Here is a 19639-nt window from a genome sequence, read left to right on the forward strand (position 1 = left end):
AATGCTAAAGTTATTTTGGGATCAGTGCAACGCACGTGATGTCTAGTATTTGTTTATATTTACATTATTTATTATATAATATATATATATATATATATATATATATATATATAATTAATTAGTGAATTTATTAATCCAAGGATGTGAAACCGTGCTATTTGAAAGAACCATAAAATCAGTTAAAAACAAGGATACATGTATAAAAATATTGTCAAAATTTTTGGCTTAAATTAATTGATACAGATAATGGTTATTAATTGTATTTAATTTTGCATCAGAAAAAATAATTTCAATGGCTAATCGCTTTTTCTTTCACTTGGGCTACTGAGTAAAAGCAAAAGTTATTGCCTTTCTTTGCGAAAGTCTTCGCGCAAATATAACTAATATAAATAATATAATATACTTTACATATCTATAAGCAAACTATAACAAAATCGTGTACGACGATTTTACTACATCAACAGATTCGTAGCATCATGGATCGAGACGACTCGCGACGATGAGGCAGAAAAGGCTATGCTGTCAGTAATGTTCGACAAATACATCCCTTCCTTGCTCGAATCGTGCAAGAAGTACAAGCGCGTCACGCCACTCACCGAGCTGCAACAGATTCAGCTAACCTGCTACTTGCTGGAGTGTTTCCTTACCAAGTCGTTGTTGCCTAGCGATTGTCCTAGAGAATGGTAAAAGCTCATACATACATATCGGGTGTTTATAAAGTCGACGTTAAGATATTTTCTGCACCTGTGCACAATGTTTGTAATCCATAGCGACCCCAAGAAATATTATATAATTTTATTAGGCAAATTGTACAGCTCCTCTAATGGTCACATGAAGTTCTAAAATACTTTATCTCAAGCGTGTGCCCTTAATATAGTTAAGGACACACGCTTGTAACCTTTTTAATCAAAACAAGGAAAAATTGTGACATATGAAGAGGCTGTATGGTGGAACCTTTGGCTACCCAAATAAATGGCGGAAATTTATTAAAACGAAAATATTTACAATTTTGATTTCGCTATAACTTCGCTATGATAGAGGTACAAATTTTTTAAGAATAAGAACTAAATGGTTAACTTTTGGTATATTTTTTTGGTACCAAATATCAGGATTCGTTAAGATGCACACGGCACACTGAAATCTCAACATATTTTATTATATTTCTCAGAAACTAACCAGCAGATCGAGCTGAAGTTTCCTTTACTTTAGAGTACTATTGAGTTACAAATTTTTGAAATAATAAGTTTTTATATTTATTAAATAAATTACACCCTAGTAGTACAACCGCCATATTGACAGTCAATACGGCGGGTGTACCTTTGATATTGCTATAACTTCGTTCTGATGGAGGTACAAATTTTTTAAACAGAGGTACTAAATAGTACAAATTGGGTAATTTTTTTTGATACCAAATTTGTCAGGATCCGTTAAGGTACACCCGCCATTCTGACTCTCATGTTTACCACCGTTAGAAGTGGAATATTTTCTTCAAATTAAAATAAAAATAAATGGGACGAATACTAAGGTACCATCTACCCAACAAAAAAAGAATCATCAAAATCGTTTCACAAACCTGATTAATCACGTAACATTCATACAAAAAAATACAGTCGAATTAAGAACTTCCTCCTTTTTTTAAAGTCGGTTAAAAATAAGGACTGCTGCGCTTCAATAAGAAATCGACATTCCGCCTAGTTTATAATGAGTGTATCTAAAACCTGTTTCCACAGTTACACACGTCTCATTTACAGGTACGAAACCTACTTTGTATTCGCATGCGTATGGGGTTTCGGATCATCATTGTTTCAAGATCAAATCGTGGATTGGCGTAATGAGTTCAGCAAATGGTTCACCAACGAGTTTAAGCAGATAAAGTTCCCAGTCACTGGAAATGTGTTCAGTTTTTTCATAGATCCGGAAACAAAGAAATTTTTGCCGTGGTCTGAGAAGGTGGAGGCTTTCGAGCTAGACCCAGATTTGCCGCTTCAGGTAATTGTTACTATTATTACAAGAAGTAACGAAACAAATATTAGTAGAGCTCGGGAAAGAGTTCGTCCAGGGAAGTTCGTCCACCTTACCTATTTCTGCCGCCAAACTGTAATGTCTCTCTGTCAAGCTGTTCTCTGGTTTTGAAGGGTAAGGGTGTTGATGAAAATACAGGCACATGGGACTTGTCAACTTATGTCTCAAGGTTGTGCCGTTCAGATCTTTGTGATTTATACGAGTAAGAGTGTGGTAGTTGGACCATCCGCTTGATTTAACATAATATTGATTGCCACTAACAGATGGCGTTGTACTTAAAATACACACATGCTATCAAACCAAAAAATATCAAAGCATATAAGAACTGGACATGTTATGCAAACAAGAAACAACCCACACCTCGAGGGTAATTGAGTTATGTATTTAGGTAGAATACCAGACGTGTCCTTTATCCACTCACAAAAGATCCTGGCAACATACCAAACCAAAACGGAGACAATAAAAGTCCTTCAGGGTACCAACCCTAAATAAGTAACTTTTTATTAGCTAAAAATAACCTTGCTGCTTAACTTCATATAATGTCTTTTTTTAAATATGCTAAACGGATCCATGTCACATTTAGTTTTCATTACGAAAACTAGAACATGATTCTCGATGACTAAATAAAAAGATACGTAATGTTTTCTGTTTATTGCTATATAATATAAAAGATTCCCTATATCGTTCTCACTGCTACAGTACATCGTTTGTCTCAAATAGAGATGCGCCGTGTACAAGTTTTACCGAGTAACCGAGTACCGAATATTACTCGGTTTAACATTTGCCGAGCCGAGTACTCGGCCGAGTTACTCGATTCATTACAACCGGAACACGATGGTCCTAAAAGCCTCTGTTGGTCTAGAATTAGGCCGATATGTCAATGAAAGTTTATTGTCGCGAGAGCAGAGTCCTTTCCAATGGTGGGCAGAACATAAAACAAAATATCCAAAACTGGCACAGTTAGCACGAGTGTTTTTATGTGCACCTGTAAGTACTGTGTATAGCGAGCGGTTATTTGCCGAAGCGGGTAATGTGTATGAAGAAAAAAGGAACCCTGACCTAGTTACTTAAACGCGCAGAAAGCCTTGTAAATATTCCTTCATAACTTGCCTTAGTTAACTTATAAATATTAATAATTTAAACTTTCTTTTTAAATTACTAAACTGCTAGAAATTGTTACAATTGTCTACAATTTCTAGTAATAAATCTCTTTTGAATATTTTAAATATATTGTTGATTTTATTTTATTATGTCTATAGCGGTGATGCTTTATTTTAACCGAGTATGTATTCTTCTCATGAACCGAGTTATTCGGCCGAGTACACCGAGTACCGAGTAGCAAACGAGTACTCACACGTTATTATAACAATAAGCAATATTCTAGGATTTTCAAGCTACACTTCAAGATACGTGTTACAGGGATGTACTATTTTAAAAGTTCCACGTGCTACGTTATCGCCTAAAAACTTACACAAGATTTTGGGCACCTCATCGCCTTAATGACTTCTTGCAATAAGCCTACATTTGTATTATACCTACTCGAATATGACTTTTGTACAATGTTGGGACGATAAATTTCAACTTTACATTACCCTTCCCTTTTCAAGTCGTGTCTGGTGTCTACCTCGGAAACGACGCGTATTCGATTCTTCATGGATCTGTTGATTAAGAAAGAAAGGCCGATTATGCTGGTGGGGGCTGCCGGTAGCGGTAAGACTGTCAGCGTTGCCGCAAAACTCAACGCACTCCCAGACTCGTACGCCGTAACTAACGCGCCACTCAACTTTTATACCACTTCCGGTAAGCAGATTAATAGCAATAATGTGCTCCGACACCTATTCTGGATTAGGGCGACCTCGTAACAATAACAATTTTTTTTTAATAACATATAAGTTCGCATTTGATCTCCATCTTACCTGATGGAAAGTGACGATGAGGTCGACTATGGAGTAAGCACACCAAAATAAAGCGTATTCACTCTTGACTTGGAAAAGCCTAAGTTATAACGTGCAGGAAATTAGTCTGCAGGCAGGGAATTCCACTACATAGCCGTTCGCCTATAAATGTGGAAGAGTAACGCTTCGTGCGAATCCTTAGAATATCCACAACATAGGGGTGGAACCCAAACCTAAGTCTAGTTCCCGGGTGATGGAAAGGTAGTTGTTGATGAAATAAAGTGAGTGTGGAATTATAAAGCTCCGTTAATAATAATAATAACGTAGAAGGCGGTCCTGCTCGATACGGCACTGAGTCCCTGACACCGGCCGACTGTGTGCCATTGCCGAGAAATACCGCCTCTCCCACATACGCACACACTCAACATAGCCCCGCACCAGGGAAAACCCTTTGGTGCGGGTGCCAAGGACACACACATACACAACTACAAATTACACCCAAACTCATGAGAGGAATAAATGTAGGCCATACAAATATTTCTCCCGGCCCGGGGATTGAACCTGGGACCTCTGCGTGGCTGTCCAGCATGGTAACCGTTCGGCCACGGCAGCAGTTAATGACGTTAATTTTGAACCGAATTCAAAACCTAATTGTATCCATTAATATTCTTCACTCCATAGAAATGATCCAAAAAGTGCTCGAGAAGCCTTTAGAGAAGAAATCAGGTCGTAACTATGGTCCACCAGGCAGTAAGTTCATGATATACTTCGTGGACGATATGAATATGCCCGAAGTGGACAAGTACGGAACTGTCCAGCCGCACACGCTTATACGACAGTTTATGGACTATAGACATTGGTAAGTTTAAACCTTTTGCTGAACGAGGTACCTATGTAATCATCGCCAATGTGTTTCTCACGTGATTGCGAATGCCGATTACGCGAATGATGATCGTGCAAAGACGGTCAAGCTACAATAGGTCGATTAATTTAAATAAAAATGTTACAAATTATCAACTTCCCTTCCTATGTAAATGAAAGGGAAAGAATTCCGGACTATTGACGTCTCAACTAAAACTTGCGTGAAACTAATTAACCATCTTAGGACTAACCATTCGCGCATTCCAGCTTTATTATATATACATTAGCAGCAAATTTGTCTTCGTGCTATCGTCATTCTCGCAAATGAACCATCGCGGTTTTAAACTTTCGCGCTTTTAAACCTTCGCTCCACTAAACATTCGTGAAAATAAGTCGTCGCTTTCGCGCAACCGTCATCGCGCTATAGTAATTAGCGTAATCGGCATTCACAAAACCCATCGCCAATACTTGACCCTATTTACCATTAACATGACATTAGAACCCTGACATTAGAAATTTCAAAAGTTCATAGAAATTTAAAGAACAATTTAGACTAAAAAATCCCTCTTCACTAAACCATTACGCACTTCTGACCTATATTTTAAATCATGAAATAATACAGATGCATTTTTTCACACATTAAATTACTTTCTGACTCATTGCACAAACAAATAGTCACCGTCAAAATGATTTGTACATTAAAATTAACTAAAACAGCTAGCTAGCTAGCTACAGGCGAAGACAGTAAATCAGCAATGCTAAGTTTTTAACCTTTTTGTACACATCACACAATTGGTTTTTTTTTTCTATTCATTTTTTAAGTATTGTGTTTTCATGTTTTGTGAAGGAATAAATGTCTTTTTATTTTATTTATTTAAAAATATAGACACCAAACTTCAAGTAGTCAATTAAGCTATGTACTCATTGTGGTGAAAACATCTGCATATTCTTTCATTCTCATTCATTCATAAATGGTTTTGAATTGTAATTTTATTAAAGATTTACATTTGTCAAATGTGCTGATATTTTTATAATTTTCCATTTAGATAATATACTTCACATGAATGCCCTGAATGAATGCTACAAACAGTAATTGTGATAATTTCTATAATTAACTTTGGTTATAATATTTAGGTACGATAGACAAAAGTTGACTCTGAAGGACATATCAAACTGCATGTTTGTATCGTGCATGAATCCCACCGCAGGCTCCTTTACCATCGACCAGCGGCTTCAAAGACATTTCTGCACGTTCGCCGTCAGGTAAGATACCTAGTCAATAAAATCTTGGATGTTCATGAATGTTGTATTTTGCAACAGAAGACAAAGTTCTATGTTTGGACTATAAGTTGGCAACATTGCGAGAGTCCTAATATAATTGAGTAAACGGTGTTCATTTTAAGTTTTGTACAGTCAACAGTACTTTTGTTCGAATATCGCCTCCAGTTTACCTGAACAAGATCCGTCAATGTGCAACTTAAGTGCTGCCGTCTGTACGTTATACACATTTCTTTGGTACAAGGATTGCATGTTTTTAAGTACAATTTGGTAAAATAAATTGTGGTAATAAAAAAGGTATTTTTATTACCACAATTTGATGACTTCACTGACCCGTTTTGCACTGGATTCGATTGTCTGTAGGACCAATTGGGAAGTAAACTTTTGTTAAACTGGTTCTGTCTGGGTGTTCTGGGTCATGTCCCGGAGTCAATTCAGTCTAATACTTATAGTACAGAGAATCCGCTAATTTGAGATCAGGTAATTAATGAGGTTGTTTGCCACATTATTATTACTATACACATTGACTTACAAATAAATGGACGACGGGTCTAATACAAAAACCACGAAAAAATGTCCCAAGTCAACCTATTCGAAATTTAAATTGTAATGTCATCGCAGTATCGCGCTGTCAGTAGAACAAATGAAGACTAAAGCGGAGTGTGGCGCTCTGTATACGATTTTAGCGCCTTACAAGTGCGGACACTTTTTAGCGCGGACCCGACGTCCATATAATTGTAAGTCAAGGACTATACAGTTAAGTTTCATATTGAAAATCTAGGATGAATAAGGGTAAGCCGTGACCAGTATTATAGCAACTATATAATTATTTTTTATTTTTATATATTTTATTTATATATTTATGATCTATTTAATACATATTAATTTCCTGTGAATACATGACAGTATCATTGACAGTTTTTTTTCTTGTGTTTCAGTTTCCCAGGTCTAGATGCATGTTTCCATATTTACAAGCAGATTCTCTCTCAGCACCTGGCGCCAGCCGCAAACAAGTTCGTGTTGCCAGTGCAGCGGTATGCTGAGCCGCTCGTCAACTGTGCGCTTGCGCTACATAACAAGCTCTCTTCCACATTCCTGCCAACTGCAATCAAGTTCCACTACATATTCAATTTGAGAGACCTCTCCAATATATTCCAGGTAAAGATGCACTCACTAGTAATGGGATTATTTCATATCGTTAAATAGTACATTATTGTAGAAGCCGGGAAGTAAGGGATTGCTGGACGAGTATGAGTTACAAGGACGAGCGAAATGTATTAATACGAGTCAAGCAATACCCGTTCTCGCCGAGGCATATAATAGAATATTTCTCAAACAATGTGAGGAAGTAATAAACGACTAAAGAGAGAAAGATGTTTAATAGAAAAAGTAAAAAAATATTAATAGTAATATTTGACGTGTTACGACAATTACTAAAGAAAATGTTGTTTTTTCCAGGCACATTAATAGTAGTCTGCTGAACTTCTGATGATGTGTTTGAATGTGTATCTATTACTGTATTTTCGTTATTGCTTTTCTCATTAGCATGCATTTTCGCGACCAAAATACAAAAAAGACAAAAAAACTAAATGTTACCGCCATTTTCTTTTATTTTAAGTAAGTGGTAGGTATAGGTAGGTATTTATAATTCTCGCAACTATGAACACTGGGCATGAGTGAAGACAATGAACTGTGTAAACATGCCTGTTTACGTACTTCATTATTAGTATGTCGATTTAAAAGTTTAGAGAAGGATTTTCATACTTACTTTGCAGGCCTTGGCCGGGAAGAAGTCGCACGGTCCATAAATGACAAACTTTCCGTGTTCGTTTTTTGAAAGTAATGCATACATTTCCGAGCATGTTTGAGAAAAATAATTTTACGTCCATGTTAAAAGTCATATGAAACAGTTTTCCAGGATTGCACCTTACAAAGCCTTGGCAGAAGAGCAAAAAAACAGATTAATTTTAGAACTGATACGGTGAAAAGCCTATAAGCGCTCTACCTCTACATTAGCGGATTATAGATTTTTGTCTTTAGTCTCTGTTTCATTATGCTTTGGGCAATTCCAAATAACATAACATAAAATGTTACCCCTACCTAGCCGATCGTGAAGTCACGGCGACAAGATAACGTAGTCGAGTAATTTTGGGGTTAGTTTTCTATACCAAATTTCGGCAATTTTTATTATTTGAATATTCTAGAATATTTCCATGAAGTATTATTTAATTATTCAAGTGTAGTATCCTGAAAATTAATATTTCCCGATAATTTATTCGAATACTTATTATTAAAAATTGCCACCGAAATTAGGTAGAGAAAAGTAACTTGAAAATTACCCAGTGTATTTATTTCAAAATAGCTAGGCAGCATCAAAATGTTCGGAATGTTCAAATTAACCAAAAATATTTACCTACTCAAGAAATTCGTATCTATGTGTACATTCAGAATGCTCAAAATATGTGTACATTTGATAAAAGTCTTCTTTATATCATTGAGATACGAAGCATTATTCAACTGCTTACCATTTCGATCTTAGCGCACTTTCAATAAAAGCTGGTTATTCGTAGGGAATTCTATTCACAACCGGAGATGCAATCAAGACATCGAACGATTTAGTGAGACTGTGGATGCATGAGGCTTTTCGTGTCTATTCAGATAAACTTGTTGAATTCGCCGACAATGAAGCATTCCAAAAACTTATCGTTGAAGTCATGAAAAAGAATCTCGAGGTAAGTTACCTTTCTAAACAGTAAAATAAAGCTTGTATTGAATAGTACTGGGTCACTAATAATTTTGACACCTTATACTTTTAGGATTAATTCACAGCAACACGGGCAATTGTTAAATATTAATTTTAAAAATATCGTCAATTGAACAAATTACGACGAATGCTGTTTATGTTTATGACCCTATTGTATTTTACACAGGATTACGACGAAAACATAGTATTGGCGAAGCCAGTGATCTACTGCCATTTCGCTGAAGGCATTGGCGATCCGAAATACTTTCCAATTCACGACTGGCCCCACATCAAGAAACTGCTCGATGAATCCCTATCAGCGTATAATGATCTTGTTGCTACCATGAATTTGGTGCTCTTTGAGGATGCCATGCAGCATATCTGCAGGTTGGTTTATGAACTATGAATAATGTTGTAGATGCATTGTGCCAGCACAGCAGTGTATGAACAACACGATCGTCATTGGGGGTCCGATACGAACCTCTTCCCAAACAAAATAATCTATAGTACTTGCGCTATGTATTAAATGCAGCCGACTCCGTAACTCCTTAAGAATTTATCAGGGCTAAATTGTTCGACGGCGCTTTGTTATGGCCAGGTTTGTTGGTTGTGCTTTTATTTATTTAACGACCCGTTCAAATCATTGCGTTTTCATTGCTGACAACTCCAGTGACTTCGATTTTTAAAGTGGTATATTTTAGTTTTTAATATTTTTTTAGAATCAACCGCATCTTAGAAGCGCCTCGAGGCAACGCGCTGTTGGTGGGCGTAGGCGGGTCCGGCAAGCAATCCTTGTCGCGGCTCTCATCCTTCATCTCTTCCCTAGAGGTGTTCCAGGTGCAATTACGCAAAGGATATGGCATAAACGACCTCAAAGCCGATTTAGGTAAATAATTACTCACTAGATATACATATTTTAACGAGGCTATTACCTGTATCGAGTTCTTAATTATGTTCTACTTTTGGTTTTAAAAGAGCATCATCTAGGGCGTTATACCAATAGGAGAGCCTCTTTATTTGTTTTTTTATTTTTACATATGGACACAGTTATACAAACAAGAACCAACGTGCTGTAGATCTTTAGCGTTTTCATTACGAAAACTAGAACACGGTTCTCGTTAACTTAATAAAAAGATACATAATGTTTTTTATTTATTGCTATATAATATAATAGTTTCCCTATATCATTCTCAATGCTACACATAACTCACGTTGTTTGTCTCAAATAACTTAACTATTTATTTCTTCACATTGTTTTTACAAAAGTCTAATTATCTCGAAAGTGACATTTTGTGGGTTGGTTCTAGTTTGCATAACTATGTCCATATGAGGTTGGAAATAATAAGAATTATTTAAATATTAACGTTCATTTTGAATATCGTTCGCCTTCATAATTTCGTATTGTTGTTTAGCCGGTCTATATATTAAGTCGGGTCTGAAAAACATCGGATGCGTGTTCTTGATGACGGACGCTCAGGTGGCCGAGGAGCGGTTCCTTGTCTTGATCAACGACTTGCTCGCGTCAGGCGAGATACCTGAGCTGTTCGCCGATGATGAAATTGAAAATCTCATTAACGGCGTCCGTGGAGAGGTGAGACGTACGAATAAAGAAAAGAAGAAACGTCACACCAACCTATATTCGAGCTGTACGCTATTGAAAGATATGTCTCAGCTCAATAATTGGTTTGTGTTATGTGAACTTTTATCGTTGCTTTATAGCACAGTTTCCCAAAATGGTCCCTACCGCCCCCCCAGTGGGCGTTGAAGAGTCCTAGGGGTGCTGTCCAGGGATACAACTGCATTTCAAAAAAAAAGTAAATTATCTATTGTAAACCACACTACCATTTTTTCCTTGTGACTAGCTTTAAGTTAATAATATAAAAAATACGTGTTTTCAATTTTTTTTTGTGGTGGTGGGTGTTGACATTTTTTTATCGTGTCTAAGTGAGCGTTGAGCCAAAAACTTTGGGAACTTATGGTTTATAGGAAGTTAAAAACAATACTTGCCCATACAAGGAAAAAAAAATCTTTTAAATACTGTAATCAAGTTCTACCTATAACAGAGTGTCCAAGCAATTTGTAGACTCTTTGAAATGGATTAGTCGACATGAGAACTATTCGCAACACGACTTACTTCTAAAAAAATGTCCTATTCGCCGAATGACCTATTTCTTATAGTGTCGACTAAATATGCTTATTGTGTCAATCGTAACGTAAATCGTAACGGTAAATTATATTGATTTTCTGACACAGTTACATGTTAGTATTTTTGTAGGTGAATGATCCCAATGGTGATTGAAAAGAATCTTTTTGACTACCTTACCTATTTAACTTATTGTTTTTGTGTCCATTTTAGACGAAGGCAAGTGGTGTACCTGACACAAGAGAAAATTGCTGGAAATTCTTCATTAATCGTGTGCGAACCATGCTGAAGGTATGAGTAATTTTAGAAAGTTTAGTTTGCTACTGTTATTAGATATGAAGACGTCTAATAATAGAAGCAAATCTGATGAGATAGTAAGAAAAATATTTATCGTGAATAATTATTACACGTAGCAATCTTGCAACTGCGCCTTAAGACTGTAGTAGATGTTTAGTTATTTAGTTTAGTTTTTTTATGTGATAAGGATGGTGTACTTGAATATCGTTTTTATTTCGCTTATTTATGAAGCACAAAAAGAAGAGAAAAGGAAGAACAGAAAAAGTAATAGAAATATTTTGATTTCATGATTAGTGATTTGACAAATAAATCACGCTTTAACGAAGAACCGAAAACGTTTTGGCCAATATGCCTTTTCGTAGACGCTTCACGCTTCACTGAGCCTCTTTTCGCGTCGCTTCCCGCGAATTCTTTAATTCGTATCTAATTTGTACGTTACACAATTGATATAAAGTTTATTGTGCTACGTGCAATTTTCTTACAAAGATATGCTTTCATTCTGTTCCGCGACAATGTAAACTAGGGCTTATAGCGCACACACAAAGCGAAGTTTAAATTTATTATGACAACAAAAAATGGCACGTTTTTGTAGTTGCAGTTTTTACACAAATAATAAAAAACAATGGCGAATTTAAAAAAAATAATTCTTTAGCGTCTTCAAATGTCATAATTACAAGATTGGACAAAATAAATTAATTCGATTTTTCAAGTTATATACTTAAATAATATGATTTTATTTCCAGACTTAGGTAAGTTTCGAACTAAAATTATAGTTGAACTCCCTCCGTGACCGAATGGTTACCATGCCGGACTGCCACGCTGAGGTCCCAGGTTCGATTCCCGGGCTGGGAGAAATATTAGTATGGTCTACATTTATTTCTCTCGTGAGTTTGGGTATAATTTGTAGTTGTCTATGTGTGTGTCCATGGCACCCGCGACACAGGGTTTCCCTAGTTCGGGGCTATGTTGAGTGTGTGCGTTATTATTATTTACATTTACATTTATTTCTCTCGTAAGTTTGGGTGTAATGTGTCTTTGTCTATGTGTGTGTCCATGGCACCCGCGACACAGGGTTTCCCTATGAGTGTGTTGCGTGTGTTGTGTGTTATTTGAAAGGAACTCAAATGACTAATTAGTATGTCAGCCTAAGAACAATAACCTAAAGGCATTATGGTTATTGTTCTTAGATGTAACCGTGTTGATATCTACAATTAGTGTCAGCTTCTTAACGTTGAGCGGCATCTAGCCGATAAAAACAGAGTTTAAGTACTTATACACTTAGGTAGGTCCACATTAAGTTACTTCACGTAATAATAAATGCACTAATTCGACCGATTTGCAATAAAAGATCAACTACTTTATTACGAAAACTAAAGTAGATAATTCCTTCTCGTAATATGCCACACGAGAAAGTGGTAAAACTGACAAAAAAATATTTTTACTTTAAGGACATTAGGTTTTGAGTTTCTTAATTATTTGTTAGGTTTTTAAGCTGATAGCTCTGTAGCCAATGCTGGATAAATAAACAATATATTATGTCTATATACATATATTTTGACTAATAGTCAAAATATCTATATAAATAGTCTAATACCCTTAATTACATTCAGTAGACAAGATTTAAAAATTAAATTCGCCAGACATGATTTGTCAGCTTTTCGTTGAATTATATATAAGCCTTTGCCCAGCGGTGGGATACATCTGGCTAATTGTAATTGTAATTTGTATAAGTATATAATTACGTACGTACATACAAAATTAGACGGACTTAAAAACTATGGTTCAGGATTTATGCAAATTTTTCAAACGGTAATAAATTCTATTATAAATTGTTTAAAATTTTATTTTGGGAAAAAGAACGATTCCAAATGCATAAAGAGGTTTTACACATTACCCCCGCATTAGGGAAACCCTGTATCGCGGGTGCCATGGACACACACATAGACAACCGCAAATTACACCCAAACTCACGGGAGAAATAAATGTAGACCATACAAATATTTCTCCTGGCCCGGGAATCGAACCCGGAACCTCTGCGTGTCAGACCAGCATGTTAACCGTTCGACCACAGAGGTAGTTTAAAAGATCAAAGGAGTGTGAAATAAAATCATGAGATTTTTCCGTTAATCACAGTTTGAATTTCCTGTAGCTTTCTTTCGCTTATATTGACTTCAATTATTACAAGGTGGTGCTATGTTTCTCACCTGTGGGCGCCACGCTGCGAGTGCGCGCACGCAAATTCCCTTCGATTGTAAACTGCACGTCCATCGATTGGTTTCACGAATGGCCATTGGAGGCCTTGCGATCTGTTTCTAAACGGTTCATTGCTGAAGTTGAAGCTCTTCCTGTAAGTTTTCCTGATCTTTTCCTAATATACAAGCACCCGAATAGTTACGCATTAGCAACAACCTAGTACCTAATAATTATTAAATATTATTTCAGTAGGCTAATATTTTGTAGTTAAGCTTGGGTCCTAAAACGCATTTCAAAATACCGAATGTATATGAAAATACTGCTATATTATAATACAATTTGTAACTTTTTCGTTTTCGCCTCTGACTTCCAATCTGCAAATTCCTACATTTAAATTTAATTATTATATCAATAATAAAAACGAATCACTAATTTGACACCAGTATAAAAGGTTATTATTAATTTATTATTAAATGGAAAAGTTCTCTACTACTCTAAAGATGTAGCCTCGGTATGGTTAATGTGCATTGGATACAGGGTTCGTTCCTGCTTTATAATTGGACATAGTTATGCAAACAAGAACCAACCCACACCTCGACTGAAATTGAGTTATGTATTTAGGTAAAACACTAAACGTGTCCTTTACCCGCTCACAAAAGATCCTGGCAATATACCAATCCAAAACGGAGTCCTTAGGGTACCAACCCTAAATAAGTAACTTTTTAATAGCTAAAAAGAACCATGCTGCTTAACTTCATATAATGTATTTTTTAAATATGCTAAATGGATCCATTTCACATGTAATGAAGTACTGTAGGTCTTTGGCGTATTCATTACGAAAACTAGAACATGGTTCTCGTTAACTAAATAAAAAGATACATAATGATTTCTATTTATTGCTATATAATATAATAGTTACACATAAATCACGTTGTTTGTCTCAAACAACTTACCTATTTATTTCTTCACACTGTTTTTACAAAAATACAATTATCTCGGAAGTGACATTTTGTGGGTTGGTTCTAGATTGCATAGCTATGTCCAATTGTACTATATTAATGAAACATAATTAACATAGGCACGTGTCAACAAGTGTACAATTTGTTGCATCTAGAAAACTAAAATGTATTGTTTTCACAGCCTGAATTGGTGGAATCGGTATCAGTGTTCATGTCTCACGTGCACACAAGTGTGAATAATATGTCAGCGGTATATTTCCAAAATGAGCGGCGTTACAACTATACCACTCCGAAGACTTTCCTCGAGCAAATTGCACTATACGGGAAACTCCTTGACGAGAAAACTAAGAACTTGAAACTGATGATTATTAGACTCGAGAATGGTTTGGAAAAATTGGCTGCTTGCGCTAGCGATGTCGCCGTGCTGAAGGTTAACATTTCTATGTCATTTGCTTTACTATTTTGTTTTTCTAAAAATAAGGTAGATTTCATAAACTGTTCAGCCCTCCTTATCATAATTAACGCAATCGACATTCGCGAAATTGAGTTATTAACATATTTGAGATCAGTGAAACGAGATCTAGAACCTTCTGTAATCGATTTTTTACTATCTTATTTATTTTGAGTTTTATTGTTAAGCAAAATCAGTATATTTGACATTTATTAAGGTGACAATAAAGCTTTAGGTGTTGGAAAGAAAATCGAAAGTTACCGAAATGGTAATGCTTTAGTTATGAGTTATGACAAGGAGGGCAGTGTTGCCCTTATCCCTTTTTCACGTATATAAATATGTTTCTCTTAACTTATTTATAATAACAATTTTTTTATATATTAGTCAAAACATTCCGCTTCAGGTGACTTTAGCAGACCAAGAAGTGGTTTTGAAGGAAAAGAATAAAAATGCTGAAGAGCTTATTGAAGTAGTCGGCGCTGAAAGCGACAAAGTATCAAAAGAAAAGGCATTCGGTATGTGAAACGAACTTACATAATTTATTATAATATGAAAAATAAGCACCGTGTTAGTTGGTCTGGTTTTTTAATTGCTTTTGAAGTAAAAACTTCTTAGTTTTAAGTTTTCATCCGATTCAAAGACACTAGACATGTTCTAACACTACATGATATAATTCTAACAGCTGCCGAAGAGGAAAAGAAAGTAAAAGTGATCGAAGAGGACGTCACGATTAAAGCGAAAATCTGCGCAGATGACTTAGCAAAAGCTGAGCCCGCATTGTTGGCGGCCCAAGAAGCTTTAAACACTCTGAATAAAAACAACTTGACTGAGTTGAAGTCCTTCGGTTCTCCGCCCGACCTCGTCGTTAACGTTTGTGCGGCTGTGCTTGTGCTGTTTGCGAAAAAGGGCAAGATTCCCAAGGACAGATCTTGGAAGGCTTGTAAGGTGAACTATCTTGGGATTCAACAACCTTGGGAGATAATGTGAATTAATTTTACTCTGCTTTTAGTATTCACACGAAAATAAATCTGGTTTCAGCTGTTGATGGGTAAAGTGGATCAGTTTTTGAACGATTTGGTCTACTTTGATAAGGAAAATATTCATCCTGATGTTATTAAGGTATGTTATAAGTATTCTTTGATTCGCAGTTTTAAATTGTGCAGGTGAGTTTTGTAACTTAAGTTGACTTTAAAGTTTTAGTTAAAGTTAAACATTGCAAAACGCTGTCTCATTTTGATCTTTTTCTAAAACTTACACATAAATAAGAAACGGCACATTTTTATTTTTTTTTTGCAAGTGATAAACTGTCTTGAAGTATTTTTTAAATTACTAATGGATTTTGGCATTTGATTATCACACAACTTACAGGCGGTGTTGCCATACATCAAGAACCCAGATTTCAATCCAACATTCATAATGTCGAAGTCGGCTGCGGCAGCCGGGCTATGCTCGTGGGTGATAAACATCGTGAAATTCTACGACGTGTATGTTGTCGTCGAGCCCAAGCGACGCGCTCTTAATGCTGCCAACGCCGAGCTCGCGGCCGCTCGTGAGAAACTGGCCTTTCTCACTGACCAGATCTCCGTTAGTATTAGCTAATTTCAACACGACAATTAAAATGAAATTAAAAAGTATTCATAATTTCAACTGCTTCCGTGGCCTAATGGTTACCGTACTGGTCTGCCACGCAGAGGTCCCGGTTTCGATTCCCGGCATGGAGAAATGTTTGTATGATACTTTGATTTAAACTTTCACGATTTTCACACATTATTTGATTTTTAATTTGGGACACGTATAAAACATTTTATTTACCTCGACGTTTCGGACATATTGCAACGTCCATGGTCTCGAAAGGACTGAAGAGGCGGGTGTCAAACCATTGGATTGAGCTTCATAATCCCAAGATCCTTTCTACAGAACGTCATCACTATAGTAAAATCGTACGTGAAGCTATTGAAATTAAAAAACACCGTAATTACAACCGAGAAGACGGTTTTAAGCTTTCATCGTCATGGGATCCAGTTATCAACAAATGTAAACGACATCAAATATCTCCCGACGAGTCGCCGGACGTCGTGAGTGTTGTTTGTCGGTCTAGTGAGTACCCTAGTGCACAAATAAATAATGAAGATCAAGTGCGGGTAGTTAGAAAAACACGCACGGCTAGAAGATGCTGACACCCGCCTCTTCAGTCCCTTCGGGACCATGGACGTTGCAATATGTCCGAAACGTCGAAATAAAATGTTTTATACGTGATTAAGTCCCGAATTAAAAATCGAATAATGTTTGTATGGCCTACATTTGTCTCTCTCGTAAGTTTGGGTGTAATTTGTGATTGTCTATGTGTGTGCCCATGGCTCCCGCGACACAGGGTTTCCTTAGTGCGGAGCTATGAGTATATGGATTATGAGTGTGTGTGCGTTATCATCCATTACTGGATTCATTAAATAAATTTATATAAAATCTACAAAAAGCGTTTACTTCTGATTCTAGGTGAAACCATCACTAGGGAAGTAGATTTGATTGTTTTGTGTATTTAACAGGAATTGGAAGCGAAACTGGAAGTTTTGCTGAAAGCATTCCAGGAAGCTGTGAATGAGAAGATGAAGTGCCAGGCTGAAGCCGACGCTACCACTGCTACTATCGACTTAGCTAACCGATTAGTCAACGGATTAGCCTCGGAGAAAATTCGGTAGCGATTCTTGACTTCACTTGCAATTGTCATTTCGTATTCTAACGAAATACCTATAAACTTGTAACGGGTCCAACGCGGGTTGAGGACTTCACACGTTTTCCGAGTGTTGTGAACTTTCTTCGACGTGCAGGTTTCATCACGATGTTTTTCTGCATAGTATTCCAAATATTGTCAGACTAAACTTTTGAAATGTTAGTGTAATATTGAGTATATTCTTTGTCCTCTAACAACCCTTTAACCCAAATTCCATAGCTTAGTCACGTTCTGTTCTGTATTCTAGATGGACTGCCACAGTTCATAATCTAAAAGAATCGGGAATGTTGCTACCGGGCGATGTATTATTGGTGACCGCTTTTATTTCATACGTCGGCTGTTTTATGCGTCGCTACCGTATACTTTTGCTCTATGAGGACTGGATACCCACGCTTGCTAAGAGTAATGTAAGTTCTTATTTCTCAAAGAAATATTGTACCTTTGTGTTTTTGGAGACTTGTAATGACTCATTCAGAGTGCAGACGTGGGCGCGGCGCACATTGATAAAAAATCACAATTTAGAAGGACGAAAATCAAAACCACTGACTTTTTGTTTTATGTCTTGAAGTTTATTTAATAAATGCGGATACAGTACATACATATATAGTTTTGGATTTTTTATAAACATAATTTATAAAAACTCCAATTTTTTTATATAATTATGCACAAAATTATTACTTTTTGCCAACTTCACATTAGCTTTCAATTTGAGGTGTGTCATTAACTCTGGTGGAATATTGCTTTTAAAGGTAGGGGGGCGAATACTAGAAATTTGTGGATCTGATCTCACCAGTAATACGTCTTATCTTTATTTGTACCTACGGTCAGATAATCCAATGACCTCTAGAATATCCCAAAATAGTAAGTCTTTCATTTTCTATGAACAGGGTTTGAATGGCGTCAGTGGTTTTATAAAAAGAGATCAATTTTGATTTTTGACTGAAGAGCCGTTTCCTAGAAAAAAATAAATTATAAAGTTTCCGTACTTGCTAAAGCTATATACACACATCAAAAGTGTCTAGGGATCAAGTGAATATTTTTGAAATAAAAATTATTTAAGCAATATTTACCAAATCCAGTCTTCCAGGACGACTTCTTACTTTAATGCTTATGTTTTATTTAACCGCTTACCCCTATATTTAATTAAAATAAACTAAAATTGATGTTTTTGCAAATTGTGGGAAAAAACTCAAATTAACGGCGTCAATTAAATGACAAAAAAATGGCGAAAATGATGATTTTGCTCATTTTTATTGTAAAGATAAGAAAATTAATAATCTGTATTTCCACCATTAACACGAATCACACAATTACAGCGATTTGGCATGCTTAAGATGAGTTCATCAAAATCACTTTGAGGAATGGCCGCCCATGTGTTTTGTAACAAGTCAAAATATTGTTGTAGAGTATGTACGGTATGCATACTCGGCACAGCTCTTCTTTGAAGCATATCCCATGCGTGCTCAATTGGATTGAGGTCTGGCGATTGAGCAGGCCACGGCAGAACGTTGATACGAGCTTCGGCAAGAATGCGTGTTACGACTCTAGCCGTGTGTGGACGTGCGTTGTCATGCATTAGTTGAAATGAATCACCCAACTGGCCTCGCAAAGGGATGATAACATCTGAAACAATCCTCTCTGCGTAAACTTGAGCATTGAGGTTACCCCTGATCCAAATGAGATCGGTTCTTCCGCCGATCCAAATACCGGCCCATATCATTATTGTTCCCCCCACCATATGGATGAACTTCCTGACAATATCTCAAACGTTCATGGCATCCAGATGTTCTCCAAACTCGAGTACGTCTTGTATCCGGTCTCATACCGAAGCGGGATTCATCCGAAAAGCACACATAGCGCCAGTCTTCTTCCTCCCAGTTTCTGTGTTCGCGAGCCCATCGTAAACGGGTCCTGCGATTGCAGGGTGCAATAGGTGGAACTCTGAGCGGCCTTCGGGATCGCAGACCCACTTCACGTAAACGATTTCGGATTGTTTGATCGCTTATTAGCAAGCCTGAGGAACTGTGGAGCCTCGTAACCAACATCATGGCGGTCATGGTACGATTCCG

General features: G+C 36.6%; 1 protein-coding gene across 1 annotated transcript in view; it reads left to right on the forward strand.

Annotated features, from left to right (window-relative positions):
- LOC113226661 (dynein beta chain, ciliary-like) overlaps positions 1-19639 on the forward strand; it is an 88794-nt gene that overhangs the window by 49189 nt on the left and 19966 nt on the right. Inside the window, exons 46-64 of the mRNA XM_026459382.1 lie at positions 465-683; positions 1752-1989; positions 3630-3822; positions 4599-4776; positions 5913-6041; positions 6995-7214; positions 8627-8788; positions 8987-9186; positions 9519-9685; positions 10212-10390; positions 11156-11233; positions 13425-13586; positions 14573-14821; positions 15246-15357; positions 15525-15787; positions 15881-15961; positions 16211-16426; positions 17386-17534; positions 17818-17977. Coding sequence (XP_026315167.1) covers positions 465-683; positions 1752-1989; positions 3630-3822; positions 4599-4776; positions 5913-6041; positions 6995-7214; positions 8627-8788; positions 8987-9186; positions 9519-9685; positions 10212-10390; positions 11156-11233; positions 13425-13586; positions 14573-14821; positions 15246-15357; positions 15525-15787; positions 15881-15961; positions 16211-16426; positions 17386-17534; positions 17818-17977 — 3355 coding nt within the window. The remainder of the gene's footprint in view (positions 1-464; positions 684-1751; positions 1990-3629; positions 3823-4598; positions 4777-5912; positions 6042-6994; positions 7215-8626; positions 8789-8986; positions 9187-9518; positions 9686-10211; positions 10391-11155; positions 11234-13424; positions 13587-14572; positions 14822-15245; positions 15358-15524; positions 15788-15880; positions 15962-16210; positions 16427-17385; positions 17535-17817; positions 17978-19639) is intronic.

Source organism: Hyposmocoma kahamanoa, unplaced genomic scaffold (assembly GCF_003589595.1).
Source record: "Hyposmocoma kahamanoa isolate Upper Pololo Valley unplaced genomic scaffold, ASM358959v1 192, whole genome shotgun sequence".
In the NCBI taxonomy this organism is placed as follows: Eukaryota; Metazoa; Arthropoda; class Insecta; order Lepidoptera; family Cosmopterigidae; genus Hyposmocoma; species Hyposmocoma kahamanoa.